The 14698-nt window shown below is 43.0% G+C and overlaps 1 protein-coding gene across 1 annotated transcript in view; it reads left to right on the plus strand.

Annotated features, from left to right (window-relative positions):
• Positions 1-14698, plus strand: part of ZC3H7A (zinc finger CCCH-type containing 7A) — a 65631-nt gene that overhangs the window by 31696 nt on the left and 19237 nt on the right. The window contains exons 14-17 of the mRNA XM_075179795.1: positions 157-353; positions 4009-4109; positions 5155-5336; positions 5436-5509. Of these exons, the coding sequence (XP_075035896.1) occupies positions 157-353; positions 4009-4109; positions 5155-5336; positions 5436-5509 (554 nt within the window). The remainder of the gene's footprint in view (positions 1-156; positions 354-4008; positions 4110-5154; positions 5337-5435; positions 5510-14698) is intronic.

Genomic DNA, 14698 nt, shown 5'->3' on the forward strand with positions numbered 1-14698 from the left:
ATTTAACAAAAGTGCAAAAATCCTCCTTTCATTGTTTTCTTGCCACATGCATATCATACTTATCATGCTATAGAAGAGAATCCCGTGGCTTTTTATCTCTTGTTTAATGCCTATGTATTTTTAAATGCTAATTTCTAAATATCCTGTATTTTTTAGATGTTGCTCAAGGCATAGAGTGCACATACCCAGTATACTGCACATTTGCATATTGCCAAGAAGAAATTGACGTGTGGACCCTGGAAAGGAAAGGAACATTCTGCAGAGAAACACTTTTTGGAGGCAATGCCAAAGTCAATCTCACAATCCCCCATCTTTTGCAGGAGTACTGTGGGATGTTTGTGTTCCTTTGTGAGGTAAATTATGCTGCTACTTAATATGTAGACTATGCAGTTTTCACATATACATTATTCGCACACATGACTTGTGTTACTACATGTTTACCTGCAAAAAAAAGAATCCCACCCCAAACAGCTAAATACAATTCACAATTGAAGGGTTCATTTAATAATTAAGTAAACCTTTGGTAAAAAAAGAAAAATTTCTATTGTAGCTAGAAACATTTCCCAATAGTAGACCCTAGCCCGCTTCTTTCATGTGCCCATTGCGGCCTTCTGATATTCCAGCAGTGTTCCTCCTAAGCATCTGCTTGCTGTATAAGGGTTACCATACAAGCATTACCTAAAGCCTCCCCTAGATGTAAACGCTTAGGGTTGCCACAGCAATGTAGAAGCTGGGTGCTGGGACTACCCTGAGCCAAGCATGAGGCATGCTGGGAGCTGTAAAACCAGGAGACGTAGAAGACGCTGAAACTTCAAACTAGGAAAATGACACCAAATACACTATTAAGAAGGCACTGACGATCACATATAGCCCCCTCTCCTATAAATATATTGCTTTGTCTGCTTCTGCAAGGATTTGGATTTAAGCTGGAAACATGGGTTAGGAGAGATTAGTTTTTCTTTAAGATATTTCTTATGTCATGTCCTCAGACATCACAAATTGTCACACACAAAAATTGGTAAAAGTACATACTACTCAATAAGTGCCAAGATATTGATGTTGGTTGGATTTTTTTGTTACATAATATGAGGCCTGGGAGAAAAAACTTACAATATACCTTCATGTTACATGTATTTGTCCAGAACTCACGTTTATATTTTGCTGACCACTTTAATACAGCACTAAAAGTTTTTTAATATTTAGTATGGGATAGCTGATTTACTCCACGGCTGCAATTTCAGACAGTCATATAGAGCAGTAAGCCCATGGTTCATAAAAAATGCATTTGTTTTTTTATTGTAAATTCAGGGTTCTATAATGTCCTCTAATTTAAAGTTGCAAACATAAAATATCAAATGAGGTCAACTGTGTCTCTACAAGAGCCTTGTATAGGAGTTGGCGAAGCGCATATTAGGTTTAGTCAGTTCAGTTGGCCATTGGCTGCACACAGCTATCATTAGCCAATCACTTTCTACAGGATTTTTAACATTCTGGCTTGTGTGGCTAGCTTTAGTATGGTTATTAACTATTTTTTTTGTATATAAAAATTTTCACCAAAGTTTAGACTTAGGGGGGTATTCAATTGTTAGCGTTAACGCTAACAAACGAGCGCTCAAAAAATCTTACCGTTAATACGGTAATTACTCGCGGAATTTCAGCTAGCAGCTCCCTGAGCAGCGAGCTGAAATTCCGCGAATAAACTTCCGTATTAACGGTTTTCGCGCGCAATATTAACGTATAAACGGTAATTTTTTGAGCGCTTGTTTTTCAGCGTCAACGCTGACAATTGAATACGCATGATATAGTCCGTTTCCTAAAACCTATATCTTTTGGACTTGCATCGGACCAATTGTTTAATAAAAGTTTGTTTCAATATGTTACTAATCTTTTTGTATTGGCCAAGGTTGTCATTGCCAGAGCGTGGATGGCTGGCGAATACCCCAGCTTTCATAAGTGGATTGCCCTTGTCAGTGCAGCTGTGGGGAATGAGTTAACTTGCCAATCTCTAAAGGCCATGCATAAATACTTTAGGGCAGGGTTTCCCAAACCCAGTCCTCAGGGCTCCCCAACAGTGCAGATTTTCTGGATCACATGTGACATAATTAGGACCAACTGTGGATCTGTTACAATGTGTCAGTCAGTAATGAATACACCTGTGCTCCAGCAAGGAGATATGGAAAACCTGCACTGTTAGGGAGCCCTGAGGACTGGGTTTGGGAAACCCTGCTTTAGGATATGGTCCAGATTGAGCCAAATCCAGATATTCAGTGCAGTCTGTCGGATGACTTCACCTGAACACTTTCCTAAAGCACCCAGTCGTCTGGTTAATTTGGCAATGGACACTATGGGTAGGATTCAATTCCCCCAGAATACCGCTGCGGTAAACCTATTACCGTTAATGCGGTAATTTTAACACAGGTGTCTGAGCCGCGAGCAAAAAGCCGACTTTGAAATTACCGTATTAACTGTAATTATGTGCACTGCGTATTGTGATCTAAAGTGCTGTTTTATGTGCTGTCTCAGTTCTCTATAAAGGAGATGTACAACTTTTAAATGATCTCTTATATTATATTTATTTTGAAATAGTTTATTCTCTCATGCAAATGTTACTAGAAGTTGCTTTAACTTTGTCTTCCACCTGTGCTTTCCAACAGTGTCTTTATATCCTATAACCAGCATTTATTGTCTTCCCTTGTATATGACAGAGACAATCTCTTAATACAGTTGTTTCAGATGCAGAGTACAAATTGGTCAAAGCCAAGAAACCACTAAAATAAACTAGTTCATGGACAATAAAGAGCTTTTTACAATGTTCAGAAATAGAAATGGCAATGCATTTAGTAATAGTTGCATGAGGGCATTACAAACCATTGTGTCTGAAGGTGGAGATCCCATCTTTCCACTGACTGGCTGTTTCCTGACATGTGGGATTAGATTTAGGGTGAAGAACTGCCTCTCCCTCCACATACATTCCTTATGCAGGATTTACTCCTCTACTTGCACGAGGTGAAGCCCATCTGGGGATAAATGTTTGAAGTGCTGATTTTTTTTCAATTCGCCACTATTCGTCGAGTTTGCAGTGAAAATTTAAAGCGACAATGATTTTAAAGGCATTGTTTTGCCATTAAAGCCCATGCTGCTTTAACTTTTCACTGCAAACTCACCGAATAGCGGCGAGTTGAAAAATCTGCAGTTGATACATTTACTCCCTACTGTCATACTAAGTTTCCAGTCTCTTAGCACTGGTATATGCATAATACTATGCAGGGGGAAAAAACCAGATTCCAATTTTAAGACCATAACATTTTGCGCATACACCAGTGCTCACAGACAAAACCAAGTCTGCACTACACACAGCTGCAAGGTTCAGCAGCTTGCCTCTGTCTATTTCCTCCAAGTACAGTGCACGCATCACTACTAGGGGTTTGATGTGGTGAAGTAGATTGCTTTCTGCTTGCTCATGGAAGCTCAGTGCTGTTATTTTTGGTTTTTACGAGCACAACGCACACATGGTTGGTAGACAATGCTTCAAGTGCACTGCTCCTTAGGTTTACCTACGTAAGCAGCAGGATTGGTTGTCTGTATAGACTACAGTTCAGGAAACTGCACTAGTTTTTTCCCTTTGGTATTTAGGGGTTGTTCTGTACTTTCTTTGCTTTTGAGATGTTTCCTGCCTACATTGAATACTGCAGGGAAGGGACAGAGTCTTGCCCGTTACTGAGGAGGGATATACCGTTTCATGACGTCCCATCCGAAATGCAGTGGGGTTGCAAGTGTTGGCAGGGGCATTATCGCCTTGTGGAAGGTGTTATGGCCATCTGTGCTGTTTAGGTAACTGGATAGAAAGTAACATGATCTACCTTCAGAGAACAAAATATACTTGCTGTAAATACAGAATTAGTGCTTGCATTTTTCTGCAGGAGGAATTTAATATTGTTGCCCATTGCCTTTAAATTCAATTTTTAAATTCAACATTCCATTGAAATGATTTGCTTACTTGTATTCCAGAAATGTTTTGATCACAAACCCAGAATTATTAGCCAACAAAATAAAGACAACCCATCCACCTGTTCACATCCTGTGTCAAAACATGGTTTTGAAGAAAATAAGTGAGTATAAATTTTGTTTATTATAATGCTTTTGTCACTTGTGTACTGAAATGAAAATACTGCCTTTAGATCCAAGATTTATCTTGGATTCAGTGATGTCCGTATTGTAAAAATGTAGTGAAAATTATTATATTAGAACCTTGGCAGGTTTAGGGCTTGTTCATGATGCGCGTTATATTGTTGGTATATTAGACATTACTGTACTCTAGGATTTGAGTAGGGATGTGCACTGGCAACTAGATCTATTTTCAATGCATGGTGCATGCTGTCAATGCGCCCTGACTACAGTCAGACTGCACAGAGCATTTCAGCATTAGGTGTTTGAGCCTTTTGAGAGGTCCCACCATCATGGGTTTTTATTAGAACTGATTTAATCATTCTAACATTTTATTTCTGTAGCTCTCTGTGGCATTTTCATGCTGTTTAGTTGGCTGACTCTCCTTTTCTTGGAGCTTTCCCATTTTGACATCCTGCCTGCTTCAGCACATTGGAGCACAAGATGAGTGATTTCTCACTGTTAGTGATATGAGTGAGTGTGCTTGAAAATTTGATGAAAGCACTAGCAATCAATATTCATGTTTAAGGTAAAAGTTGTAAAAATTAGCGTTTTAGGTTGGTCGGTTTATTTGTAAAGGGGGCTGTATTTTTTTTATTTTATTTGTTTTTAAATAGGTCACCTAACAGATCAGTCAGAAGACTTCCAGTGCACAATTAACAGAAAACTACCAGGTTCAATTGAAACAGCAATAAAATATACTCATGAAATGTGTCTGTGAAAGTTTATACCTTCAAGTAATATTTTTAAAGGAGATGTAGAACTTCACATGACTTTAACTTATTAGCTACTGCATATCTTGCTGCAACTTTTTTAATTTAAATATATTGTGCCCTTCGTTCTGTTTTCTGTTTGTGCTTTTCAGCCTTTTATTTATATCGGCTGATAGTTCTTTATTGTCATGGTCCTGGAAGTTCGCTACACTGGATACAATTGTAAACAGAGTTTTTCAGCTCTTTGAAACACCTTGACTTTCTATTTTTTCCTCAGGTGTCTTGTTCACATGTTCAGAGACACTATTGTAAAGTACTGCAAGATCCGTCCTTTCAACTCCCATGTTGTGCTCGATCTTTGTCGACATGAGGTTCGCTATGGATGCTTAAGAGAAGATGAGTGCTTCTATGCACACAGCTTAGTGGAACTTCGAGTCTGGGTCATCCAGAAAGAAACAGGTGAGCCCTTTTACAACTTCCGTGTATAGGGTTTAAAACTGAATCCATACACTGGTTAATATAGCATGTAACATATATTTGCATTTTTCTTTCATGTAGGAATTTCTTTTGAAGAAGTTGAAGAGGAATCTCAGAAATATTGGGCAAAGGAGTCCAATGTACTAAAGCCCCAGGTACGTTTTCATTTTAATAATAATAATAATCTAGAAAAGCATCCAAAGTAGAAAGAAGGAAGTAATCATTGTAATACATGTTTTCTCCTTCAGCAGTGAAGGGATACAGACGTAGGGTTATGTGTCTCCATAGGAGACACGTAACTATTAAGACTCCCCTTCCTCCCTGAACCTTACAGTGACAGCCTCCTCTGTACATTTCCATCACTAGAGCCCCAATGCCACCTCTGTCCCTGGCCTCAGCTGTGAGTTAAGTGGGCCCTTTGCTATCTTGGGTGAGGTGGGGGTTAGGCAGCTCTGCACACTACTATAGCATTGCTGGTTACCTGGTAAGGTTCACTACAGTGTACTGGAAAGAAAGGACTGCATGTCTGGCAATCTTTACCCAGAAGCTCTGGGGCCTCCCAGTGGCTCCTCTGCATTCAGCGTATCTTCAGTACTATAGGATACTGTGTCAGATACATCATGTGCTTTTTCCTGCAGACTGTACAGCGACCACTCATTGGTCCAGCCTTCCCACCGCCTTACAAGAACTCACTTCTACTTCCCCCTTCTCAGGGAAATGTTTTGTCTCTTCTAATCTTGCACTCTAGCAAGCCTAGTGTGTGGCAAATGAGGTTCTTTCTTATTTAAGAGGGCAGTAGGTTAGCCCGAGACAGCGTGTTACTTCGAATGTTCGATTTACATGAATCCATGTCAGATTAAGGATGTTGGGCCCACAGCCTTAGTGGTCAATAGCAAAGTCTATGCCAAAGGCCAGAATAAATTGCTGGTGCAGCAATCAAACTCAATCTAGCGGCTCCAGTGGCTGAAAAGTCCCTAGTGCAGTCTTTGGACTTTCCTCCTACCCATCCTCGTGGTGGACACAATGAAGGGCCTATGTAGCTCTAGCATTTCCTCCTTGCCCCCCAAATAGATTCTTGGAATGTTTTGGACAAGTCAGTGGTGGTAGATCATTCCTTGAGTGAAGATAAAACTAGGACAATGAGGATGGGGCCCTGGACAATTTAGTAACCCCTCTGGAGTTAGATTGGGTCTCCCTTCCTGCAACTGTCTTATCAGAGCGTTCCCAGTGTCCTATTTTTCCCCACAAACTAGCTATATGATGAGTTGGTGTCTGGAAAAGACAGATCTAGATAAACCATTTCATGTCTCGCAATATTGAGAAAATATTAATACCTTTTCTCTTTCATCCAGTCTGGGGGACACTGCTTACCATGGGTTGTGGAGGGAGTTGGGGGAGTTGGCACCTAACTAGTTAACTTTAGTAGTGCCGACAGACCCCTCCCCTCTACAATCCCCCTGCCCCCTCTTGTTCAGTTTTTTTTAGGTGCCTGCGGAGTTGGGCAGTGTTTTTTTAGTGCTTAGTGTAAATTTAAACTTTTATTTCTTTTATTTAATTTTTAGAAACTTTTTTTGCAGGTGGCAGCGCTGGAGTGTGTTCTACTATAGAGAACACACTCACAGCAGTAGCAGCGCAGGCACTCCCCTGTCAGATGGGAGCCAGCGGCTCTCACTGACAGGGACAGGAAGAATGGGTGCCTGAATTAGGAGTGACAAGCGGTCTCACGGACCGCTGTCACTCCTGTAGCCTCCCCGATAACCGGCGCTGCCACTGCAGGCATAGAGCGCCGGTTATCGGATGTTTAATATGGCGGCTGCCATCTTGGATTTTTGGAAGGGCACAGAAAAAGAAGGGGGCTATACCTGGATCCCCCCTCATGCATAGGAGGGGGCATTGGGTATCTTCCGCTGCGGAGACCTCCCATGGAGGTCTCCACTATTCTGCCACAGAATTCTTTTTATTTTTATTTTTGGCCACAGAGTCGCTGCAGAGGCAGCGTTACTAAAGGGGGGAGCTAAGAAATAGAGCTCCCCCTTCTTCCACAGAGAGAGATGGTCTGTTCCAGTCTTCTGGCGCCAAGGAGAAACCCGGGAAGAGAGAACAGAGCTGAGGGAGCAGACACCAGGATACTGCTGCTGCACTTCTCCCCTGTTTGGCCTATGGGCTAAGTATTTGATTTATTTAAACACATATTCTGTACTGCTGTGTACAAGTGGGCTAGTAGGGGTTATTTTATAGTTCTCCTACTTGCTTAGGTATTATTTTGTGTTTAAATTTTTACAAGTACAACTTTATATCTAGATTAGTTGATTACTTGTAGCTTACACCTCTCTCTCCACACATTTATATCTCTCTCTCTCTACTCAGCTAAATTTTACAATTTTAGTCTGTGTGTTTAGTGTGCCTTCCTTTATTAAGAAATGTCAGATAAGGGAAAGGGCCCTATTGCAAAATATTTTACATGTTCTAAATGTCATGTTAAATTACCTAATGGCCAGAAGGACCCGTTGGCGCTATGCTCTGTCTGCGAAGCAGAGGTCCCACCTGCGCAAACCCAGCAAATGTCAGCCCCACCGACGGAGGAACCGGCCTGGGTGGCCTCCCTATCACAGTCGGTTTCCTCTTTAGCTCAGATGGTTTGCCAATCCAATCAGTTGTGGTCTAGTGTTGTAACCTCGGTGGCTAATAATCCTAGTACACAGCTGGGCCTCCCTACTGCCACAGGTTCTATTGGAACCTCTATGCCAGGGCCTTCCTCTTTACAGACGGACCAGGCCCCTGTTCCCACAGAACCGCCATGGTCCACAGCATTTATAAAGGGCTTGGATAAGCTAAACCAGTTACTTGAATCCCCTAACATCCCGCCTTCTAAAAGAAAGCGTCCTAGGTCTGATAATACCCTTACGGTCCTTTCAGACTCTGAGGAGTTTTCAGAGGCAGAAGGGGAAATTAATTCTGATCCTGACCAGGTTCAACCTTTGAGTCAGGAAGAAAGTTCTAAAAGCCAATTTATTAATGATTTGGTTTTAGCAGTAAGACAAGCTTTGGACCTACCAGAACCGGAGGATCCTACTCCTAGAGACAGAAGTCTCTTTAAGAAGGCCAAAAGAAAGGCTAGCCGTTTTCCACCTTCAGTAGAGCTTAAGGATATTGCTGAAGGAGCCTGGAAACAGCCTGATAAAAGGTTCTCTGTACCCAAAAGATTCTCCTCCCTGTATCCGTTACAGGAGGAAGATGTGGCCCGCTGGGAGACTATTCCAAAGGTCGATATTCCAATAGCCCGATTGGCGAAACACACTTTACTCCCAACCCCGGGTTTAGCATCTCTGCCGGATGTCAATGATCGTAAGGTAGAATCTCAGCTGAAATCTATATTTGCAGCTGTGGGTTCTTCCTTTAGACCCACTTTTGCTTCAGCTTGGGTGGCTAAAGCCATGGAAACATGGGCAGACCAGTTAGCAGAGACCCTACAGGACTCTGACTTACTTACCCTGGCTTTGCATTTAAAGGAGGCATCGGGGTACCTTTATGAGGCGGCCCAGAACACAGCAGCCGTTTCATCTTCTATTCAGGCTGCATCTATTTCTGCAAGAAGGACGTTATGGCTGAAACCTGGGAAGGAGATGCGGAATCAAAAAAGTCAGTGGAAACCATGCCTTTTTCTGCAGCAGGTTTGTTCGGCCCTAGATTGGATACCCTGATCTCACAGGCAACGGGGGGCAAAAGCACTTCCTTGCCGGTATTTCCTAGTAGGAGCCGTAACCCTCGGGTCAGCTCCTTTCGCCAGCCCTTTCGGGGGGCTTCCTTGCCTAGGGCTCAGTCCTTTAGAGGCAGGCAGCCCAATTCTCGAGGCTCCTCTGCCAGGGGGAGATCCTCGTTTGCAGGTAGGCGTCATACCTCCAAGACCCAGGAGAAGCCTACATCCTGACGACCACCCTGTTCTTTTGGAGGGGGCGCCAGTGGGGGGACGTCTGTCTTTGTTTCAAGAACAATGGGCAGCGTCCTCAAGATCCTTGGATTCGGGGCATTATATCAGAGGGGTACAGGATAGACCTGCTGGGCACGGCTCCACATCGTTTCTTCTTAACTCCGTTACCCCGAGATCCATCAAGACGCCAGGCAATACAAGATTGTGTCGCCTCTCTTCTTTCTCAAAGAGTTATCTGCAGGGTCCCAAACTACCAGAAAGGACAGGGCTTCTATTCAAACCTGTTTCTAGTCAAGAAGCCGGACGGCTCCTTTCGGCCCATCTTAAACTTAAAGGGCCTCAATGTGCACTTAAGGGTGGACAAGTTTCGGATGGAATGCCTGAGGTCAGTGATAAACGGCTTAGAGAAGGATCAATTTTTGGCGTCCATAGATATAAAGGACGCTTACCTCCACGTTCCCATTTGGATCCACCATCAATCTTTCCTAAGATTCACAGTGGAATCCTCCCACTATCGGTTTCGGGCCCTCCCATTCGGCCTCTCCACAGCGCCGAGGGTTTTTACGAAGATCATGTCAGTTATGGCAGCATGTCTTCACCTACAGGGAGTTCAGGTAGTACCTTATTTGGACGACTTGCTCATCAAATCTTCCTCGGAGACTGGCTTACGTCATCACTTATCCCTCTCCTTGGCAGTTCTTGAGGGCCATGGATGGCTAATAAACCTAAAGAAATCTCAGATGGTCCCGTGTCAACGCATGGTTTTCCTAGAGCTCATTATGGACACCAGTCAGCAAAAGGTATTCCTGCCCGTCGAGAAGATCAGTTCTATTCAGAGTGTAACAACTCAGGTCTTGACTTCTCCCAGCCCCTCAATGCACTTGTGCATGCGACTGCTGGGAAAGATGGTGGCCTCCCTCGAGACCCTTCCATTCGGTCGAGCTCATTCCCGATGTTTTCAGTGGGATCTATTGAAGAAATGGTCAGGATCCCACCTACGCTTGGATCTCCAGAAAATATCTCTATCTCCAAGGACGATAGAATCGCTCCAGTGGGGGCTAGTCCTGGATCACTTGAGGGTGGGCAGGTCCTTCGCTCCATGCTCATGGATCATAGCCACGACGGACGCCAGCCTAAAGGGTTGGGGGGGCGGTAATCCTGCACCTCCGACTCCAAGGACTTTGGTCGGTTCAGGAAGCAGCCTTATCTATAAATGTGCTGGAGTTGAAGGCTATTCTTTTAGCCCTCCAGGGGGCCCAGTCCCTCCTCCAAAACCACCCTGTCAGAGTCCAGTCCGACAATGCTACAGCCGTGGCATATGTCAACAGGCAGGGAGGAACCAGGAGTGTAGCTGCAATGAAGATTGCTGCTCAAATTTTGGTTTGGGCAGAACAATATGTCCCTGCAATCTCCGCAGTTTACGTTCCAGGAATAAGAAATTGGGAGACCGACTACTTAAGTCGAAACCAAATGATGCCGGGGGAGTGGTCACTCCATCCGGAAGTTTTCCAGTCTCTGGTTTAGAGGTGGGGTCTTCCGGACATAGATCTCATGGCCTCCAGACACAACAGAAGGGTTCACAGGTTCTGCACAAGGGCAAGAGACCCCTTAGCGGTGGCAGTGGACGTCATGACGATGTCATGGGAATTCAGGTTGGGATACCTATTTCCTCTGATTCCCATGCTTCCTCGCGTACTCAGACGAGTAAGGCAGAGGGGTCTGCCAGTAATTCTGATAGCTCCCTCATGGCCGCGCCGAGTCTGGTACGCGGACATAATCTCTATGGCGGAAGGACAGGGAATTCCTCTTCCGTCACGAGACGACCTGCTTCTGCAAGGCCCCTTCCGTCCCCGGAATTTACCTCAGCTCAGTTTAACGGCATGGCTCTTGAAGCCAGCCTCTGGAGGGCTAGAGGTTTTTCCCCCAGAGTAGTAGACACCTTAATGCGAGCCAGAAAGCCAGTTTCAGCTCGCATATATCACCGGATTTGGAGAGCCTACATCAGATGGTGCGAAAATAGGACATGTCCCTCGTCCTCCTTTCGTCTCCCTCGCTTGTTGGCTTTCCTTCAGGATGGCCTGGAGGCAGGGCTTCGGTTAGGTTCCCTAAAAGTTCAGGTATCGGCTCTTTCACTGTTTTTTCATCTGAAACTACCGGATTTACCAGATATTAGGACTTTCCTTCAGGGAGTCTTGCATATTCAACCTCCCTATGTTTCGCCTACAGCACCATGGGATCTCAACCTGGTGCTGGATATGCTTAAAGGGCCTCCCTTTGAGCCATTACTTGGTGCAGATTTAAAGTGGTTGACCTGGAAGGTCCTCTTTCTTTTGGCTATCACATCTGCGCGTAGGGTTTCGGAATTAGGAGCTCTATCTTGTCGGTAACCATATTTGGTTTTCCACTAGGACAGAGCGGTGTTAAGAACCCTTCCTTCCTTCGTTCCAAAGATAGTTTTCGGCTTTTCATCTGAACCAAGAAATTGTAGTTCCGGTCTTTTCATCTACTTCCCATTCGGATCAGCAGCCTATGGAAAAGTTAGATATGGTTAGGGCTCTCCGCATTTATGTCAAAAGAACTTCTCAGATTAGACGTACCGATTCTCTATTTGTTCTTTATGATGCCAATAAGAGAGGCTGGCCAACCTCAAAACAGTCCATTGCAAGATGGATTACGGCAACCATTAAACAGGCTTACATAAAGGCTAACCGTCCTGTGCCGGAGAGACTTACCGCCCATTCCACCAGATCGGTAGGGGCGTCGTGGGCAGCAAGAAATGGGGCTTCTGCAGACCAGCTTGCAGGGCAGCCACCTGATCTTCTGTCCATACATTTACAAAATTTTACCAGTTTAATGTATTTGCATCCACTGATGCAAATTTTGCTCGTAGTGCTTTACGGGCGGGGTTTTCGGAGTAATCCTACCCTTAGGGGGCTGCTTTAGAATGTCCCCATGGTAAGCAGTGTCCCCCAGACTGGATGAAAGAGAAAAGAGGATTTATGTACTTACGTTAAATCCGTTTCTCTGATTCCGTCTGGGGGACACTGCAATCCCTCCCTTCTGCTTTTCTTCTGTGTGCTCTTGTTTGACTGGCTTTTTAATTAACTGAACAAGAGGGGGCAGGGGGATTGTAGAGGGGAGGGGTCTGTCGGCAGTACTAAAATTAACTAGTTACGTGCCAACTCCCCCAAGCTCCCTCCACAACCCATGGTAAGCAGTGTCCCCCAGACGGAATCAGAGAAACGGATTTAACGTAAGTTCATAAATCCTCTTTTTTTCAAGGGCGTTTCGAAGTTCTGGGAAACCTCTTCAGCTTTGTACATTTTGGTTTCATGTAGCATTATCTGTTCCCCTTGACCAGAATGCTTAGTTCTTGAATGTAATAGGTGTTGGTGGACCAGGTTTTGCAAATAAATATTGCTGCTATTAGCAGGAAGGTCCTCCAGGTGGCAGTCCGTCGTCCCCCCCCCCCCCTTCCTTCCTTCTCTTTGAGAGTGGATTTGAGGCATGCCACAATTTGTGCCCTTCTGTTACTGATGTAGAAAAGGGTTTGTCATTAGCCATTAAATCCTTCTTATCACAGATGAAACTACCCAGGGAAGCATGGTCTTTGTTTTGTTATACTATGTATACGTGATTCAGGCCTATTTGTGCTTTATTTTTTTTCGACTCTTTGGTGTTTCATGGTTATAATAAACCTGTCACCTACACATGCCATTTGTGAGCTGTAGCAGTAGTCATGAAATTCAGCTTTTCAATTCACTTGGAACTACTGACATCACTGAGACATGAGGTATATGAATGCACTGATATCACTAGTTCCTTGTGAATTGATGTGCTAAATATTGGCCCCGCCCACAAAATGGCTGCCTTCACATTGTTCTGCAGTATTGTAATAGCATAAAAAGTTGGCCCCTGATGCTATACTTTGGGAAGAGGGTAAAAAAATAATACGGAATTGTTTGTTTCTCTTTCCAAAACAGTTGTATATAAACATATTAAACAAAGCAATTAAACGTTTTTATCGGATTATGATGTATTATCTTTAAATTAATGCCTTGACATTTGTGCCTCTCTTTAATAATGGATTGTGGTGGACAAGGCACGCTCTGCTGAACCTTTACAAACTTACTCCAAATTGCTCGACCTTAATACATAGTCATTTTTTCTCCAAGAAGGCAAAATCCCTCAATCCTTGTGCCAGTACTGATACGATAACCAGAAGCATTGCATTTCTCTCAGCCATAATCCATTTTTTTTCACTGTTACTATATGAATTAAATTGTTGGATTAGATTAGTGAGCCACAGATTTTTTTTTTTTAATTTTGTTTTATTTTTAAGCAGTGATGGGGAAAGAAGAAAATGAGTGGGGCACAGAGAGTAAGGTATATATTCATCCCCTGTTAGTAAATGAATTCAAGTGAGACCAGAAGGATGCTGGAAACTCATTGTGCTGTATTTCTGAAAGTGGAGTGTAATATGGAAAAATAAAAGTTCATTATTTGTAATTTTCCTTCTTGTCTCATGTAGAGAATAGGAATACATTTATTTAGTCTTAACAATCATATAACTGCTATCCCAATATAATGTCTTGCACTTTTTGACACTGTTTTATTAGCATTATTGAGTGAACCAGTCATTTTTCTTGACTACACACTTCATTTTAGGCATTGCATGTGTTGACCTATTTTTATTTATTTTTATTATTATTTGTTTATATAGCAATTATGCAGCTATGTACAGAGTATATTTGCCATTCACATCAGTCCATACCCATTGGAGCTTACAGTCTAAATTCCCTAATAGATGAACACAAAGACACTAGGGTTAAATTTTGTCCTACCAGTATGTTGGAAACCCATGTAAAAACGTGTAGAATATACAATCTCCACACAGATCAGCCCAGGTTGGGAATCTAACTCATGACGCTAGCGATATGAAGCAGAAATACTAACCACTGTACCACCGTACATATTTGTTATGATGAGCTGTTTTCTGAATGTGTGTCAGTGCATGGTTTGTGGTAAGGGATAGAAAATAAAGCACTTACCTTGATTGAAGCTTGGTACACCCTCTATGTACTCAAGGTGTCGTGGTAATTTCCTTATAATGTATAGCAAAGTGTGTGAACGTTTAGAGAGGACTCTTGGATACGGTGTTCACAACCTACATATAATATATTTAGCAGAGCTGCATTTATATTAGATGTTAGAATGAAAGTTCAGTATTGCTGTGCATTAGTGTCACCCAGGATTGCACACTTAAGTAATTGAAAATGGATAAAAAAGGATTGCAGTCCGTAAACAAAGTGCTAAGTGAAGCCAAGAATCAGAATTCTTTATGGAGTAAGTTCATGTCCATACCTCATCAATATTCTAATTACCAGAGCTGCAGTTCAGTATAGACTTTTTAAAG

This window comes from Mixophyes fleayi, chromosome 7 (assembly GCF_038048845.1).
Source record: "Mixophyes fleayi isolate aMixFle1 chromosome 7, aMixFle1.hap1, whole genome shotgun sequence".
In the NCBI taxonomy this organism is placed as follows: Eukaryota; Metazoa; Chordata; class Amphibia; order Anura; family Limnodynastidae; genus Mixophyes; species Mixophyes fleayi.